The sequence below is a fragment of the Lipophrys pholis genome (assembly GCF_963383615.2).
Source record: "Lipophrys pholis genome assembly, chromosome: 11".
In the NCBI taxonomy this organism is placed as follows: Eukaryota; Metazoa; Chordata; class Actinopteri; order Blenniiformes; family Blenniidae; genus Lipophrys; species Lipophrys pholis.
The window spans coordinates 18,494,018-18,513,036 of NC_137631.1; the positions used below are offsets into that span (position 1 = coordinate 18,494,018).

General features: G+C 40.5%; 1 protein-coding gene across 2 annotated transcripts in view; it reads right to left on the reverse strand.

Annotated features, from left to right (window-relative positions):
- Positions 1-18,250, reverse strand: part of chd2 (chromodomain helicase DNA binding protein 2) — a 29,961-nt gene extending 11,711 nt beyond the window's left edge. The window contains exons 1-19 of one of the 2 annotated variants that reach the window (XM_080475536.1): positions 17,823-18,250; positions 16,358-16,425; positions 16,149-16,209; positions 13,903-13,959; positions 10,825-12,734; positions 7,399-7,681; positions 5,644-5,730; positions 5,380-5,441; positions 4,826-4,960; positions 4,352-4,531; positions 3,478-3,617; positions 1,935-2,160; positions 1,742-1,842; positions 1,474-1,515; positions 1,188-1,366; positions 981-1,105; positions 534-750; positions 357-446; positions 76-266 (exon numbers count right to left, since the gene is read on the reverse strand). In XM_080475536.1, coding sequence (XP_080331662.1) covers positions 76-266; positions 357-446; positions 534-750; positions 981-1,105; positions 1,188-1,366; positions 1,474-1,515; positions 1,742-1,842; positions 1,935-2,160; positions 3,478-3,617; positions 4,352-4,531; positions 4,826-4,960; positions 5,380-5,441; positions 5,644-5,730; positions 7,399-7,681; positions 10,825-10,886 — 2,120 coding nt within the window. In that variant the 5' untranslated portion in view covers positions 10,887-12,734; positions 13,903-13,959; positions 16,149-16,209; positions 16,358-16,425; positions 17,823-18,250. Of the gene's footprint in view, positions 1-75; positions 267-356; positions 447-533; positions 751-980; positions 1,106-1,187; positions 1,367-1,473; positions 1,516-1,741; positions 1,843-1,934; positions 2,161-3,477; positions 3,618-4,351; positions 4,535-4,825; positions 4,961-5,379; positions 5,442-5,643; positions 5,731-7,398; positions 7,682-10,824; positions 12,735-13,902; positions 13,960-16,148; positions 16,210-16,357; positions 16,426-17,822 lie in introns of both variants that reach the window. The other variant, XM_080475535.1, reaches the window with a different exon arrangement.
- Positions 18,251-19,019: the final 769 nt, after the last annotated feature.

Here is a 19,019-nt window from a genome sequence, read left to right on the forward strand (position 1 = left end):
GAGCTCGTCCTCCCACACATAGAAAACCCCTGCTGTCATATCAAGAAACAAACGCAATAAAAAAAAAGGGCGTACTTGTCAGGCATGAGGAAGTGTAACAGTGACCAGAGCTCTTTGAGGGAGTTCTGCAGCGGAGTGCCGGTGATGAGGAGTCGATGATTGGACCTGAACTCCATTAACGTTTTGTAGAGCAGAGAGTCGTCGTTCTTCAGCCTGTGAGCTTCGTCCACGCCCAGAAACGCCCAGTTAATATTCCCAAGCACGCCCTGGAGTCACACGTGAAGACACTGAGCGACTCATCCACTTCAGGTACACAAACACAATTGAGATCTTAAACGCAGTAAATACAAATCTACCTTGTCTTTGAGTAGAATCTCATAGGTGGTGAGCAGCGCGTTGAAACGGATCCTTTTGGTTTGATGGTTCACCCACTCGTAGTCGCGGATCTGCACACGAGAAACCCAACAGTTCAGGCTTATGCAGCCGGCTGTGAAGAAAACTCCCAAGAAGGGACACAGTCTGGCTCTACTCACCCTTTTCCTGCTCATGACGTCACCCAGGTACACCACCACATTGGTGTGTGGGGCCCAGGTGGCAAACTCCCGCTGCCAGGAGGTGAGCGTGGACAGAGGGACCACCAGTAGGAAGGGTCCGTAGAGCTGATGCTGGTGGAAGAGGTAGGACAGGAAGGAAATCGTCTGGATGGTCTTTCCAAGTCCCATCTCATCGGCGAGGATCACACTGTTGCATCTATGGCGGAGAAGGACAGAGGAGTCGTTTCATGTGTGGTTTTAACATAAATAAAGTTGAACTGAATTAGATTTTCTCAGAAGGACTCATGATAAGAAGGAACCTGGTTCAAGTAAAGTGGCCGTTCAATCAAAATCATTTGCAGAGTAACACGTTTTGAACACGCAGGCCCAATAGTTTTAATCTTTTTGAAAATAAATAAATAAATAAGACCAAATATGTATATTCACCTGCACCAGGAGTGAGCCAGCCAGTTCAACCCATCCAGCTGATAGTCTCTCAGTTGGAGGTTGTCATCGCCGATGTACGACGGCTGTTTCTTGAGAGCAACAAACCTTGGTCTCTGCTTTAATACCTGAAATGAGAGCAAGAATTAAAAAGGGAAACACACAAACTCCGCCACCGTCCTGAGTCGCTGCGATCAGACGGGCACCCACCTTGCAGTCCTTCGACGGGGTGGTTTTGCTGGAGTTTCGACTCAAGAAGCTCTCGATGCAGGCCTCGAACTTCTTCCTGACCAAAGCGCCGTCCTCCCAGCTGCACTCAGAGTAGGGCAAACCCATCCACTTGCATAGGTACTCTGGCTCATTGGAAGATGGGGTTTTATGACTGTGAGCTGTTTGGAAAGGAGACAATTTGATTTTGACCTGATCGAAGGCACAAATAAAAAAACCAAAAAAACCCCGGTGTTGGTGGAAATTCATCAGGAGAACAGAAACTTACAGGGAAAGTCAGAACTTCCAGGTGTCTTTCCTGTTTTGGTTGCTGGTTGGAAGAAAAAACATTTTAGTATGGTTGCAAAATTGAATCTGAGGCACTGCACAGTTATATTGTTATCACTAACAAAAGATTACTATAAATTATGATCATTAGGATTATGTCTTCTTGTTAAAAAATAAATAAAAAAAATCACGATTCAGAGTTTCTCTATTGAAAGAATTTTTTTAATTGTATTCCGATTTCCTGAGATGAACTTGCACTGGCTTCTTACCGATGACGCGCTCCACGATCTGAAACTGCTTGTTTAAGTCAGATGTGAGCTCCTGCTGGCAGTTATGAAACTCCACATCCTCGGGGGACGCTTTCCTCAGCCTACAAACCACAGCAGGGTGTTACCAGCGGAAACTCGGCCGAGGAGCACATTTGCCAAAGAGCAGGTTGAGTGTGGAGAAAAGCCTGTTCACCATGAGTTCAGCTCCTCGCTTTTCTTTATGTAGTTGTCTAGTTTCTTTAGTCCCTTGACCTTCTGCTGTGTGAGGGAGTCCATGCTCTCCCACGTGTTGTGGATATATGACCAGCCTTTCCACTTGATCAAATACTGAGTCTCCCCTTCATCGTTTTCGGGGTCGAAGCCTTCGCACGGATCCCCATTTTCCTGCACAGCATACCCGGTAGTGGAAGCCCCAGAGGCTGGAGGAGTCAAAAACAGACGCTTTAGATCACGGAGCAGACTTTGTTTGGCCAGCAGTAGTGAGACACGGGGATGGAGGACTTTAGGAAACTTCATCACCACTACAGAAGAGTCAAAGTCAGACAGAGCACATCGCCACACATACACATGCAGCGGCTACAAGACTCGGTGATGCTGCGTATCAATTCAAATGCCATTTGTCAATTGATATATTAAATAAGTTATTATATTTAAGATTTTAGGTATTCAGTACATCCTGTGAAGATGCACAATAAGATGCAAAGACTTGGTAAGATAGCTGAAATAGACACTGCTCAAAGAAATATAGGGAGGACCTAAACCACACAATGTAACTCCATGTATATCACACTGGTGTGAAATCAACCTGCCTAGTTAGGGAGCAACACGAATTGTGAATCAATTTCACCTTTTGCACAAATGAAACAGACAACATGTGGAAATGAGAGGCAATTATCAAGACAACTCCTATAAAGGAGGTTGATGTTCTGGTCACTTTTGAATGTTGTTAGTGTTCTCAGTCCTAGAGGCAGCAGGAGGCGAGTCTACAACCAACACAAGTTGCTCAGATTGTCCAGCTCATCCAAGATGGCGCATCAGTGTGAGCTGTGGCAGGAAGGTTTGCTGTGTCTCCCAGCACAGTGTCCAGAGCATGGGGCAGCAGCAGGACCGCTACCTCCTCTTTTGTGCGAGAAGGAACAGGAGGAGCACTGCAAGAGCCCTGCAAGATGACCTCCAGCAGGCCACTCATGTGCATGTTTCTGCTCAAACGGTCAGAATCAGACTTCACCAGGGTGCTATGAGGGTCCAACGTCCACAAGTGGGGCCTGTTCTGACAGCCCAACAATGTGCAGGGCCATCGGCATCCGCCAGAGAACACCAATATTGGCGTCCTGTACTCTTCACTGGTGAGAGCAGGTTCACACTGAGCACATGTGACAGACGTGACAGTCTGGAGACGCCGTGGAGAACGTTCTGCTGCCTGCAACATCCCCCAGCATGAGCGGTTTGGCGGTGGGTCGGTAACGGTGTGGGGAGGCATTTCTTTGGATGGCCGCACAGCCCTCCATGTGCTAGCCAGACGTACCCTTTATATTTTTTTAAGCAGTGTAGATCAATTATAGAAAGACTAACTAATAAGTGCTCGTTTTAACAAACCGACCTGTGTCGGTCGGTTAGTCTGTCACTTGTTGAGTGAAACAGTTCTAACTAAAGTGGTAAAAAAATTATTTAGTTCAAACGTGGTTCTAACGACGGTCCTTTGCAGACAAGCTTTAAAAGCAGAAACACTTCTCTACCTCCTTTTTTCCCAATCCTGGTGTCCATGACTTTCTCGATGGTCTCACTGTCGTCGTCCTGCTGCTCTTCACAGGCGTCGCCCGTCATTTCAATCAGGTCGTCCGAGTCTGTTTCAAAGTCATGCTGGTCCTCTTTATAACTAGAACACACACACACACACACAGGAGCAAAATGTGAGAGCAATTTGCAAATCAGAGGAGAATGAGATCAGTGAATGGATCACAGGTGATTCTAACATAGTGGAACATTCCAATAGTTAAACCTGAATATATTTCACATTTATTATTCATAAACTCAGCTATTCATTATTTCAGCATATAAATCATCAAATGTCAAAATATTTTCATATTTAATAAGAGTGGATGTTTTAACTGGTAACTGCAACGCCTCTTAATCACAATCAACATTTAAAAGGGGCTCAAACCTTTTAGCTTTTATGTTATGACTGTAGAAATAAAACAGTCAACTTCTAAATATGTTTCATATCATCCTGTAGGTTAATGTCTGTCGTCACATTGCATATCAACAGAAACCTGTAGACCACACACCAGAGATATTTTATTGTGAAGTCTATTCAAATAAGAATTCATTGTTTTTTGAGTTGAATTACTTTGATAGTGTGTCTTCACTCACTTCCCCTGCCTGAGCAGGTGAGCTGTTGATAAATTACTTTTAAATGGTATTTATTTGAAATAATTACATTTTTTTTTTATAAAAAAAGTGATTGAGTTTATGTAAACCCGGGTTTAAATGTTGAGGTTTGCAGGATACAGCGTAAAAACTGCATGACAGGAACATATATTTCGATTTTACAAGTCGTCTCTGATAAATAATTGCAACTTCAAAGAAACTTCATTGTGTCCCGGTCGTTACCTTTTGACCTTTGTGGCTCCTCTTCTTCGAGTCTGTCTCTTTGGAGTGTCTTCATCGTCGTCGTCATCCTCGTCGTCGTCGTCATCGTCGTCTTCCTCACCCGACGACTCCTGCTTCCTGGACTTCCTGCCTTTTTGAGCCAGCTGCTTCTTGGCGGTCGACGACGACTTGGCCTGAGCTCTGCTGAACCAAGAGTCAAACACAGGATCAGGAAAAGCCCCTTGGAGACGACGAGCCGCCTTCGTCAGTCCTGTTCAGTTGTTCAGGTTGTGCACGGGGCAGATCGATTGGAAAATCAAATTCAGAAAGAAAACCACAACAGAAATATTGAGTGAGAAAATGGTATTTTGGTGATCACATCAGGCTGCAGCAGTCAGGAGGAAACATGCCATCAAGCAGCCGCTCACACACAGCAGATGATTTACAGGTGACAGTGGGTAGCTGTCTGACGGCCAGGCTTCGCTAAACTCTTACCTTCGAGTAGGAAGTCTTCTGGATCTAACTTTTTTCTCTTCCTGCTCACTGTCTGAACTGTCGGAAGCTTCCTCCTCCTCCTCATCACCATCCTCCTCGTCATCATCATTTGAGTCATCATCTTTCCAGATATTTCTTACAACAAAGAAATGCCACAAGTTCACTCCTCGAGGCCAATTACCGCTGACCAATTTCAATTTCATGGAAAATGTTTGGCCCCAGGGTGTTTAGCACAACCGAGTTTAATCTAGACCGATCGAGTGACGGGACCGATTGCTTGTTGATTTGGATGTAGAGCATCAACCTGGCCGGCTAAAACTCATTCTAAGGCAAACAGATACCCATTTACTAGTAGGCAATAAATGATAAGATATGAACACAAATTACAAGTAAAATGAGTTTTTTTTTTTTTTTAAATAGATGCAAAACATGGGCAGTGTTTCATGACAAAATTAAATATTTGAAATAATACGGTGCTCTGATGTCATATAAATCATAAATGAAATAACGAGGAATCAATCATTCTAAAATAAGTTGGAAATGGTCATACTTACTCTTTTTTCTTAGCTCGGGATGTTTTTCTTTTAGGGCTTTCGCTCTCAGAGCCACTACTACCCTGTGAAAACATCATGTTGCACTCAGTCAGCGCACACGTACTGGATTGTAGTAGAGCATGCTGTCCGCTAGGTGGCACAAGAGGTCTCGTTCTAGACAAGCTGATCACAGTGCAGGCGACTTGCTCTCCAGACGTGGACCCTGTGTGTATTTATAGTAAATGTCTCACGCTTCACTTTCTAACATCCTTTCCAGCAGCTTACCCCAGCTCCGATGTTTAATCGAGCCGGCTCCTGCCTGCTGCGATTCGATCTCCTGACGCCGTACACGTCCGGGTGCTCTTCCCACATCTGAAATCAAAATCAGCCCTTAACCCTTTTTATGGGGGCACTCAGCAGAATGATTGCAAATGTTAAACATTTCAGTCCCAGAATTTGATTAAACCATATGCCTCGTCTCTTTTAGTCTTGAAACGAAACGCAATTTGCAATGGAAATAGTCCCAATTCAATATTTGCTCTTTTACACATTATTGGAGCACAGACTGGGAGAAGGTCGCGCTTCGCCAAACACAAAGAGGGGAAGTATAGAAGCAGCACTATTGAACCTTGTTTTGCATGACGGTCACGCATTTTAGCAATATTTTGGAAAAAAAAAAAAAACAAACGTGGACGTTTCCAGATCCGATTGCTGTTCTCATAAAACGTAATGGAGCGGCACAGTTTCCACATCTCAATGCAAATTTATCGCATCCAAACCCTGTCCTGCATGTTATCTGTGACTCTGTGCTGCAGGGCCATTGCTAAAGACTAAAGCTGTACACGCCAGATTAAAGATGTGAAAGAACTTTGATTGTGGCGAGCGACATAAAACTGTCATGTAGAACACAAAGGGGGGGCCCAGAGTGTGACAAAGCATATTTACCACAAGGATGTACAGGAATTATTGCTACTGATTTCAGAAAGAAGTTGACATGGCCTCTTCAAAGTGCCTTAAAATAAGCAGTGGTGAATCACCGGGCGCCGCGCGGCTCCTAATAGATGTAGTTTAGGTTAATTGTGAGTTAAAATAGTTTAAATGCAGGGAAATAACTACAGTTGCCATCTAGATAAAATGAGGATTAAAATAACTATTTAAAATATATTGCTTGGGAAAAATAAGACATTTGGGGTCAATTGGTGACTCAAAATTCAAAAATACTTAATATTCTAATTTCATAAAAGGTGCAAGAAGCTACAGACGTTCACAATACTAGATAGATGCAATGTAGAAATGGGTATTTTGGGGGAAATCAGCTTTAGACTCTAAATAACAGCTGGTTCATTATTTGTTGATCCAATAAAATATTAACACAAGTTACACATTTGGACAAAGTATTGAAATTATGCATCGTGATTATGGAAACTAAAAGAATTTATTGAAATGAAACATTTACTCGTGATTCATGAAGATTGTATAGCATCGAGGATTGTGTGGTTGTCATCTTAAAAGGTGACTTGTTTGAGGTTTTGAAGTTAAGTCCAGTTGTATGAGGACAAAATTCCGGGATACAGTGTCCTGGATGACTTGTATTAAAATATTAAAGACAAATCTAATTTATTATGTGAAACAAAGACTTCAAAGTTTAATGAAGCATTTAAGATGATATTTTGTCTACTAAAACGCATCTTTAATCCTGAAATAACAGTCATTATGACACATTTCCCTCTAACGTGTGCAGTTGTATCGGCATTAGTATTACTACTTTGGTCTTTGTCACCTATCAGAGTTGGTTTGCAGAAGTAAATATAATCTACATTTCTAATTTTCTATTCTTCCTACACAGGACAGGCTGGTCACTCAGCTCAAGGCTGCAACAAATACGAGGAGTGTGGATGAAGGGAGACTTTGAGGACTAAGGAGTGCACTGCCCGTGTCGTATCGGTGACATGATGATAATCACATTAACTCCACATCCATCAACAGATGTCAGGGACTGGAATGAGATTCTAACACAGAACGCCTCCAGGGATCTTTCACCTTTTTCACATCTGCCAGTCGTTCCTTCTTCCTGACTGGCTTGTCTTTGACTTCTGCTGCGTTTTGCTGCGATTTGGACTCGGCCGACTCGCTCCCCGACTCGGAGCGACTCTCGGACTCGGACGAGCTGTTGGACTCGGAGTTGTGGGATCTCCTCCTCTCGCTGCCATGCTCGCTGCCATGCTCACTGGCATGCTCACTGGCACGCCCGCTGCCGTGCTCGCTCTCCGACTGACTCCCTGACTCCGACGCAGAGTGGTTGGATTCCTCTGAAGCCGAATTGCTACAAGAACAAGAATATGTTCATTTCTTTGACTTTACAGTACATGTGCTAAATATAGTCTGTACATTTAACAACACAATGGCAGAAGTGTGGGTTCATAGAGCACCTTGAATAAACGCTTTAAAACGCAAATTTAATGTGGACAAGAACCTGCATGGGCTTAATGGCATCAGCATGAGTGAGTCTCGGTCGAGAGGAACCCGATATCTCATTACATCATGTACATCACTTAAAATAGCCTCACGCAAATCCTATTACAGTCATCTGAACAGGGTTTAAAGACCTACTTTCACATGAGATCAAATTTAACTCAGCCAAACTCTGCAGTGTGTACTAGTGATATACTCCAGACATTTAAAATATAAGAGCTGCGCTATAGTCAGAAATTATAAACAAGTGTTCTATATAAAAATGCTAAAATCAGGATAAAAAAAACAAAACAATAAGATACTCTCACTTTAAGAAGCCCAACTTATCTAATTTAAGCTTAATGAGTCATGCCTTCCTAATAACTTTTTCTTTACTCCTTCAAATAAAGAATTGTCTATTTGTGGTTGTCACAGTATAACAGCATTTGTGTTCTTCTAATCTCTAAAATCTAGGTAATCTCTAAAAAGGAAGAATTGTCTTTCCAATTTTCTTCGACATTTCAAATACGTTTAGAAAAGAACACCAAATATCTCAATCTTTTGTCATCAATTTTGTCATTAAAGGAGTGGGGGGGAAAGGCTTTATTTGCCTTTTAGTTACAAACTAAAGCCACATGGGTCACTGCAGACTGTACGTCTCATGTGAGGATTTCCAGGCAAGGCAAACTTATTTCATTCAGACACAATGAAATTCAAAGTGCTTTACAAAGAACTCAAACAACAAAGCAATTAAGAAAGGCATAAAACGAATATAAAGTGGACAGCTATATTAGGATAAATGTGATTAAGTAATATCTATTGTTTAATGGAAAGCCTGAGCCTGTCTTAAGGCCTGATTTAAAAGGAGTGAGTGGCAAACAACTGCATTTAGACCCAAGACCATTCAACACTTTACAGAGCAGAAGGAGTTCATAAAGCAGGTCATTTGACAGAGAGACTAAATTAACTCCAAGTGTTTAACACAAGTCAATTTTGAGCATGAACGTTAAAATCAACTAAAACTTCCGTCTCTGGAGCGCCTTGTGTATTATTTTTTCTGAACACCAGAGGGCGCCGTCTCTGGAAACAATCGCTCATCTGTGCAAACGGACAGTCTTTCACGGCTGGTCTGGGAAATAGTAAGGCTCTTAAGGATTCATAAATAGATCGACCTTAAACAAAAAGTATCATTTGTTGCGTAACAGACATTACAATGGTTGAGATGACCAAACGAAGTAAAACGAATAAAAATTGCAGCTCGCGCTGCTTCACGGCCAAACTCGGAAGTACATGAGAGGTCAGGAGGCGGGTCTGCAGCGAAATCCCGAATTCCTATTGGCTGGCGTGTTCCCGTGTGGCGCTGCAGCCTGTCAGAGCGCAGTGTGCAGGCTTGACGGGAGTCTGAACACTTCCTGGTCCTCCTCTGTAGTTCTCAGTTTTAATACAGATAAGTGAGCTGGGCACACAAAGCAAGGGCCATTTTGTGGCTCATGACAGGACGTGAATCCTGCTTTATAGTCACACTGAATGTGACATACTGGCTGGTTTTTACTGCTGCTTTCAGTGTGAACAGTGCTGATGTGAGAGTGTGTGAGAGTGTGTGTGTGTTAAAGGTCTCCCTGTCATCACTGCAGAGGACATGTTTTAATTCACTGCTTCAAACACTAAAATGGCTGCCACAAGAGCACACACACAAACTACAGTTGTGATGTAACCTGCTGCAGTGTGCTGCACTCAGTGAATGATCACCTCAATTTAGGACTCTTATCTTAAATACAGACAAATCTGGCTTAATTATCTTTTGTGAGAACATGGCTGCAAACTCACACTTCACAAAAAACAACAAAATGCAGTAAATATATTTTGTGGTCCTGACACAAACAAAAGAAAAATATGGGATGATTTCTTTATTGATGAAAATATGCATCCACTGTGAAGAATTAAGATTCCTTTGAAAAATGAATACATAGAAATGTTTGACAATAAGAAAATGAGACAAAGTAGTTAGCATTGTGATATTTATGTACCCACACTCCTTACAGTCTACCCCACAAAACAAAAAGGAGATTTACATTGTTTATCTGAGGCATTATTCAGTCAACACATTAATCCAAACACATAAAAAGCATCTACTGAACCAATTAAAAGGTTGTCACCAGATATGTTATTGGAGACATGGGCAAAATGAAAGTGGGTTAAAATTCAAACCAGAATTTCCTAAAAACCTGAAGACAAATCAGTTGATGATCTGAAAACCTGTCAGGTAAATGTGGCACAAAATGTGGGCATGTAAACACAACATGATTTCTTTACACACAAGTGATCAAGTTGAAGTAACTTTTAGAAAACTTGTTAACAATCTCAGGAATAAAGAGCATCAAAAAGAGAAAAAAAACTAGACAAAAATTGCTTATGTTTGCAGAAATGTATAACTTTATCAAAACTTTAACAAGTGCAACTAAAAAGTGGATATTGCTATTAAAAAAATAAATAAATAGAGTGCAGCCAATTGCAAACAGCCTAACAAGAAGCAACAACTCTGGATGTGTGTGACATATGGAAAAGGGCAGGATATACAAGAAATGTGAAGGAGCAAATAAATGCATTTTGTTTGTAAATAAGCATAATCCAGATTACAACATTGTTAAAATGGTGCAATGCAGCACCAACAAAATCACAAGGTCATATAACATTATAGCGACTGATGGGGAAATCAGCAGCAGCATCCAGGACATAAAGAGTTCCCCCTCGCTGTTAAAACACACATCTTGGGAGTCTTAACACAGGCCTCAAACCTCCAAGTGATAGGAGTGGGAGAAATGCTTGGAAAAATCAGGGTGTGGCTAATAAACAATAGCAAGGTCATTCATGACAGCGGGGCACTTCTTCAAAAACCAAAAGTAATACAGGTGATCAACCATGCCTGACAGGGTAAACAATCAAAGCAGATGGGAGGGGAGGGAGGGAGGGGGGCAAAACGGGTTCAAAAAAAAAAAAAAAGTATAAGTCTCGTACCTTGATGCGTTGCTTTGAGTCGATCCTTCATCTTCTTGCTTTTTGCTTTTATTCTTCATCATGGTAGTATCCTGAAAACCCGACGGGATGGTGTTTTTGTCTTGGTATTTACTGTCGGAAAGTTAAGAGGAGGCATGAACTATCACACGGAGTCCCGTCAGATTGACTTTGCTCGGGTGGCAGCCGAAGCCCCAGCGGTGCGACACGACGGACGAAAACGGCGTAAAATCGGAAGATTCGACGATCATTATTCACATTCGATGCAAATAAATGTCGGAAGGAATGTCGGCTGTCGATACGAGGAGCCAGAGATCCACCGTGTCTCTTTCAATGTAGTGCACGGATCGAGCCGCATGCCTTTAATTGTAACTGCGTCATCAAGATGAAGCAGAAGAAAAATAACATTTAAGCGTGAGAAAATTAGTAAATTAAGCTCCACACAATGTAAACAAAACAAATGGAGGTGGAGAAAGGTGCCAGCTTGCAAATGAATAGATTCTAGTTCGGTCTTTTAAATATCAATCCGACTCGAAATGATAATTAAAAAAAAGGATGATAAAGAGAAAATTAAAATGAATTAGGGGTGAAAAGAGTAGTTTGCTAAAGCTTGGCAGGCCTGACAGTCTGTAGATGGTGACAGGCGGAGAGAGACAGAGACAGCAGCAGCAGCAGCTCGCTAAAAATGGAGTCGCGCCATGGCTGCCAGGGCTCAGTATGGAAAACAACGACGAGCCTTCCCCCGGCACGGAGCGGCTCAGCGGCGCAACCGGCACGAAAACCGCAACAAAACGCGAATAATCCCGTCAAAAACAGCCTCGGTTCGCGGTTAGAGTCCGAAAAAGAACGGCGCGAGGCGGAAAAATGCCGGCGAGACGAAGGGTGTAACGCAGCCGTGGCTCCCTTCCCAAGGCTCAGCCGCCATCTAGAGCTCCTTCCCTGCTCTGAAAGCTTTTGATTGACGTTATTTCCATTTACCCCACACTCAGGTGATGGCTAAGTCCCGCCCCCCCCAAACATTATGATTTTTAATTTTTACTTAAGATAAACTTGCATAGAGTATCGACCCCAGGACATGAACCTCAGAGGGAAAGTTTTCATCACACTTGCTCAAAGTAAGAAAGGGTAGGAGGCTTTTAAAGTGTATATTTTGCAGCAATTACATCACTTCCTGCAGAGGCAGGAAGAAGAACGGCCAGTAGCCATTTTAGAAAAGCCTATGGAAACCATTTGGGCTCATATGAGAAACACTTTTTAAACTTATTCCAATGCAAATGGCATTGATTTGTCATGTTCATTTTTGTTTTAATTGGTAAAGATTGTCCAGTGGGAGTGATTAAAACTGACCAGATGCATTTTAGTTAACCATTTGTTTTTATCTTGTCAATCATGGTAATATTTCACTTTGCCATGAAACGAAACCAATACCCGAACGCCATCAATAGAACCTTGTACAACTAACTTTGTACCGTTTGTTAGGTTTCATAATCGACCATCCAAGATTTGATACAAATCAAATTGATCTTCAGTGAGGAAAATGAGCGCTAACTTTCGTTAGCCAACAGTCGCGAAATATCCTAGGCAACTAGCTAATGAAACAAAACCAGGAAAAAAAGTACAAGTACATACACTTTATTCAAAACAACATTTGAATAATGTACAAATGCAAAAAAATTTTTTTGCTTTGGTTTCTTCCCAAAAAAAAAAAAAGTTTTCTTTTTGCGCAAGTCCGATATACAGCCAGCGACGTGTTCCAAAGTCCATGTTGTGGGTAAAAGAGAAAAAAAATCCGAATGTCAAAAGTCCAGTCATAGTTTTCGTCTTGTCAAAATTTGGCTAACTGCCAAATCGCCTGCCATCTTCATGTTAAACAAGGATGTCTCCACTTCTGCAATATGCCGCTGAATTGGGGTCTTGATAGGATAAAACAAAAGAAGGAAGAATTGTAAGCCCACAGTGCAACTGAAATGATTCACTGCACTAAAAAAAGAAAAGAAAGAGCATGCTAACCTTGACTAAGTTACAACAGCTTATACACATAATGCTAACTTTCTGTTGGGTCTGCGAGAACTGCACCATTGAATACCTTCTGGTCAATATATGGTCACAAAGGAGAAAGAAGACAAACATTTACCAAAATCTGATTTAGTTTCCAAATCGAAAAGAATCAAATTAGCATCCCGAATTAAATGCTAACTACAGCTACATTGACGTCAGAGATCCAACATTGACAATCAGCATTTTGTCAAAGCTCAAGAAGTGAAGTTTATAGTGAAAGCAAACCTTGACATTTAAAGTATTACCACTTTCGAAGCATCAAATAAATGGCTAGAGTGGATGTAAATACAAAAGTGAGAAATGGGATAACACAATACTCCTAACATGAGATGTGTCAGAAAAGACAAAAACCCTGTGTCATGTAGCAAATTCAAAGTTACCAGTAAAGTGAAGCCAAATCTGAAAACAAACCAACCACCAGGGGTACAATGACTCTGAAATTGTACTTTAGACACACTATGTGTTGTATGGAGAACGTCATCAGCAGTTATGTTGGAATTAAGATCAAGGCATGAAAACACTTGCGTGAGTCAACAGTGTTTTGTACAGAATAACATCCATTGGCTGAACTGACAAAGTAATTACCAGGATAACCAAAACGTGTGAGCAACAGATGGAATGCACACTAGCATTAATTGACCAGCAGCTCAAATGGTGGAAAGTGTTCCAAACAAACAGGAAGTGACATTGTGTTGCAGACAGTCTTTTTTCCAATGGTGTTTTCAGTGCAAAAGACTAAAATGTTTGTCGACAATCACTGAATTTTGTATGAAGTGCCAACAAGTGGCAGAACGGCCATCATGGACAAAAATGGTTTTTATCTTAGCAGTGACTATCGTAGCTTCATGACACCATCTTAAATGTACTATCATGTATTTCTGTTAAGGAACTCTATACGTTGTTGACAAAGTGTTGTGGAAAGCTCTAGTGCTAAAAATGTAATGTCAGCAAACTCACCATGAAGCTACAAACTGAAATGATCTACTTGGTATATTCAGTAAGCATCAAATACAGGACACTTACAGAGATGTCTTCTTTTTCTTCAAAGTCCGACCCTCGACACCGTCACTCACGCCTCCACTGTGGAAGAAACAAGGAAAAGTGAATGAGACTCAATTACATTCAGCACAGATAAAGCAAAACATAAACCTTCACTTAAAGTAGTTGGGCCTTGCAGCATTTAAATGTCAATTGCAATCAAACAATGGCTAACAGGTTTTTTTTGTTCATTTATATAGCACCAAAACGATTATCTCAAGGCACTCTCAAGAGTCATACAACAAAACTGGATGTCTGCTAACATAAAACCCAACTTTGACTGTGATTACAACTTGTTGGGGTTTACTATTTGAAAGAACAGGGCCCCATTTCCATTCTATCACTGATTAAATGCAGTAATCAGCACTAATGTAGTGTCCTGAATTGTTTTCGTACAGACTATTGAATGTATGGAGTGTTGTTCCCATTCTGTGTGTTGTGAGTATTCAAAAAGCGGTTTGCAACTCTACTGGATGCCAAATAAAATGGATTAAATTGGAAAAAAATATCCAAATGATTTACACCACCAATATGGCCTTTACGATTCTCCCTATTGACTTTCTGCTTTTGCTACTTTGAAGACTTTCTTTCGCCAATGAAGTACAAAAGATACTGAAAAGTGATGTGAAGTATTTACAATAATAAATATACGCAAATACTACAGGGTGACATTGGCGAGTCTCGATTACAAAGAGGTGGTAATGTTAGCAAAATGGAGCAGTCCTAAACTCCAGACACTGTCATGTCGCTTTTGGATTTTAGAACAACGGGTTTATTCAATAATACGATTCAGTGCAAGAGGGTTTCTCATCATTCTTGTGGCAGCAAATAATTTAACAGCCACTAATAACAGTTTGACTGTTAAAAGTAGAAAACAATTGCTGGCTGACTGAAGGCAGAGATGTTTTAACCATTGATACAACGCAAACTCCTCGGTAGAGTGTTTTCTTTCTGGTACAGTATTGTGCGACGCAGCATATTTGAACAGCGGTTGAAGCATTTGCGATTTAGATGCAGATTTATTCTAAAACGTCCAACCCGGAAAAGCAGAATACCGGAAACTATGTTGTAGAGCGGACCAATCACAGTCCTTGCGGTCTGTGGTCACTTTGACGCAAGGTTACAAATTTGTAGAGGGGCATTTCGGGGAACGGCGTCAATGTGACGCGGCGCCATGAATTCGACTCTAAAGTCAAACTTTTACATTCTTAGCTGGAACTTAGCAGTATAGCCAAATTAGCCATTTTTCAATTTAATCCACCTCATAAGACTTGCCAAGAGTGTGCCGATTTTCAAATTGGAATGGATTTCTTTTTTTATACATTATAAATTACAGGATCAGTAATAACTTGTCTTTTTACCATATGGTATCATAACCAGTCTGAATTCACGGCTTCATTTTGATTATGGATTTGAAGTACAAATGTGTCATGATTAAATTGTGAGTAAAAAAATCAACAAATGATCGTGTAAATAAAGTTCCCATGGCCATTCACTCAATACGACGCCTACATAAAGTTGATTTAACACAAGCTTCTTCCTTCCTATGTACCACAGATGATGATAATTATACGCAAAAGGGCACTTACTAATTTCATAGACCATGAACGCAAAGTGTTTTTTGTCATTTCTTTTGCTATGATAGAATAGTGTTATAACAAAAAAAGGCTAATTTGGGGTATTCATAAAGATGGGAGATGTTACACATGTTAGCTAGATGCTAAACAAACTTCACCATAGGTGGTGTTTTTCCTAAAGTAGGAAAATGTAAATAAGATAAAATGAAAAGGAACATAATTTTTTTTTTTTTTAAAGCATTACTAATTGTTTACTTGAACATCTCATGATGAATTTGATTATTAAACTACTTTCAGTAATTCACTCACTTTAGCATTTCAAATCCTTAAGGTAGTATAAAGGATTGGGTTGATTGTGCAAGTTATTTTAAGATAACCAGAAGTTAACAACACAGGGAACCATTCATGTTATGGGCAAGTTGTTCGAAAATCATACACCCGGGGGAAATGGAGGTGAAATTAAACTGTTATTTCACAGTTCATTATTCACACGGGAGTTAAAAGAATAAACTAAACTAATCGCTGATGTTTATTCCATTACACGCACACGATCTATTAAAAGAGCTAATATGATCCGACACAGGCAAGTCCAAATATAGACATCATACCGGCAGTTTTATCGAAACATTAATTCTGCCTTAAAATGATACTTACATGTTTCGATCCTGAAGCGAATCATCTTGATTCTTCTATTCAAGATTGCTAAATGTCAACCCTTGAAAACAAAAAACAAAAGGGTTCAGAAAACATGCGACAACAGCACACCCTACTGGCTACAAGTTCGCTGCGGTAAAGACGGAAAAACTGAAAAAACCCATCAGAATGCTGAAAACAATAAAAATTGAACTGTCACAACAAAATACCTTTTAGCTGAAGGTGAAAGTCTTTAATTTCTTCTTTGATGCAACTTGCGAAGAATCAAATGGAATTCCTGTAAAAATAAAAATCGCGATTACAATCATTTCTATATAAAGCAATCGACAAAACAGTAACTTACAATGACATGACAAAAGGCTGCAAACAAGTTATTTGCTTTTAAAACACTTGTGAGTTTAATTTTTGATGGTTAAAGAGCTCATTAACATATTCATGAAACTGTTAAAAGTAATTACATATTTAGTCATGCAAATGTGTTAGCTTGAATTCTTGAATCAAACGGTACCTAAATGTGTCTTTAACAGCAACATCAATTCGAGCATAGCATAAAGAGGACATTTTGTTACACACAACGTCTTAGTAATCCTTTAAAATTCACAATATAACCTTACATATAACAACCTATTTAAAGACTACATACCATTTATTTGATTAATTTTACCATTTGACATTACACGTTGATAAATCTACAATGTCATGTATGAAACCGAGGTAAGAAGATGACTTTATTTTTTTTGTATCATTTTAATGCTTTTTATGGAATTTGCCTTAATTCATTTACTTGTTAAGGTTTCTAACAAAAAGAAATCCTACCCAACATGTCCTACAGAAGTAATGTGACTTAAAAATCAAAATGTATGTGTATTTTTAAATGACTTTACCATCCATTACCTCGAAGGGTTAAAAGCCAACACCCTATTTTATATTTCGAAGTATATGTGAGCTTTTATGCCATACAAAGCCTTAATATTGACTATCAAGTCAGGTATAGTTCTATATGGTGTCTACATTTAAAGAATTGAGGTCATAGTCACGTTTTAAGCAATTTGAAAATATAGCACATTTTGTATCAAATATTTATAAATATTAAGTATTAAACATGTAATACTTGCCTCAATCTAATCACAAACTCAGTATGTAAACACTATGGTGAGAAAAAGAATCAAAACGTCGAGTTTTCGATATTTTGGGGATTTCTTATTCGGTGGAAAAACCTTTAAAAATGAATAAATTTAAAAAAAAATTAAAATCAGCCCAGAATTGTAGCCTTTGCGTCCATCAATGTCCACACGACGTCAGAAATACAGACATTTGCTTAAATTTGTTGTTTTTTGTCGAGCAAATTCAAACAAGGGCATTTGTCCTTTCAAGGACAAAGCAAATTTTAAATGCGTAGGTTGAAAAAACTCCAAACAGGACGAGAACAACCATACCTGTCCACATCTGAACTAACCCAACTCAACACAGAGCTCACAAACATGCAGAAATACATCGAGTGAAATGCAATTATTGCCTATTTTCAGGCTGCAGACGGGTTTAGACTGATCCATTGCTTTCAACATGGCCATTTTTACAACACTGCGTCTGACTGTCGTTCTCTCCTCCATTTTGCCGCGCGCGCCAGGCTCCTGTTTTTCTGCTCCTAATGTATGGTTACTCGTAGCTTCTTACCCATTTCTCTCGCCGGGTCTATCCGCCGTCGTCTGCCGCGGCCGGTGTCTCATTTCGAGGTGTTTTTCTGCGTTTCTCTGGGTGTCGGAGCCGCATCGTGGCGCCCTGCTCTCTGCCTGTGCTCGCCGCCTCGCGCCTCTGCTGCGTGTGTCGTCCTCTCCGCCTCTGCCGGGCTCATATCTCAGCGGCTCTGCCCACTCCGCGCGCGACGTAAGCCAAGCTGCGCTTCCTCTCGAGCGCCACTGAGCCCCGGCGCCATGCTCATCCCACCACCACTGCACAATAACACAACACAACCCCTTTACGATCACCGATTCGTTTCTAATTTCGTTTAAAAACACTTCTGAGGTTCTTACAGTAGCGTCCACCATTTCTTAGACATGTTTTGTCCCATGTGTCTTTATAGTTGAATGCAAGAGTACGCTGTGAAATGCTTAACTCTTGCTATGTAACTGCTTTTAAAGTAATAACAAATCTGTGGTTTGATTAAATAAGAAACCAATGAGATGATTTTACACCCGGTGTTGTATGAGGGGACAGTGGTTAGGGCTCTCACCACACAGCAAGAATGTTATGGGTTCAATTGCTGGAAGGGCCTTTCTTTGTGGTGCTTGTATGTTCGTCCTGTGTGTACACTGGTTTACACAACGTTACAAGAGAAAACGTATCATTTTTGCATTTTCGTTTCAGAAAAGTTTTGCCATTACACTAGAACATTTTGAGAAGGATGTCCATTTCCATGGAAACAGCAGAAACCCTGAAAATGATATTTTTCATGGGTGCTGTTGTTAGTTTATGTAATGAGACCACACAGATGCACAGAGGACAAAACAATATAAACATTCACACTGGCGAAATACATTGACATTCGAATGGACAGAAAACAAAGTTGGACTGCTATTACGGGTGACTCTCAGCTATTAAAAAAAACAACCTAGTCTCTGGAGAATATCGACATAGAGTCATGCCACTCTCGAGGATATCATTGATGTTATTGTTGATCTACTTGTTCATGTGCCGAAGGACTATTTATTAAAGCCGTGGTGCACAGTGGCAGTGTTTCAGAAAAGTAGCATTTTACCCTGTTTCCACGAAGACAGAGGTGGAGCATTTTCAAAAAGTTCCATTTTCCAGTTCCACTCGGAGATGGCGTTGGAACATTGTCGAAAAGTTACGTTTTCAGTGGCTCCAAGCACC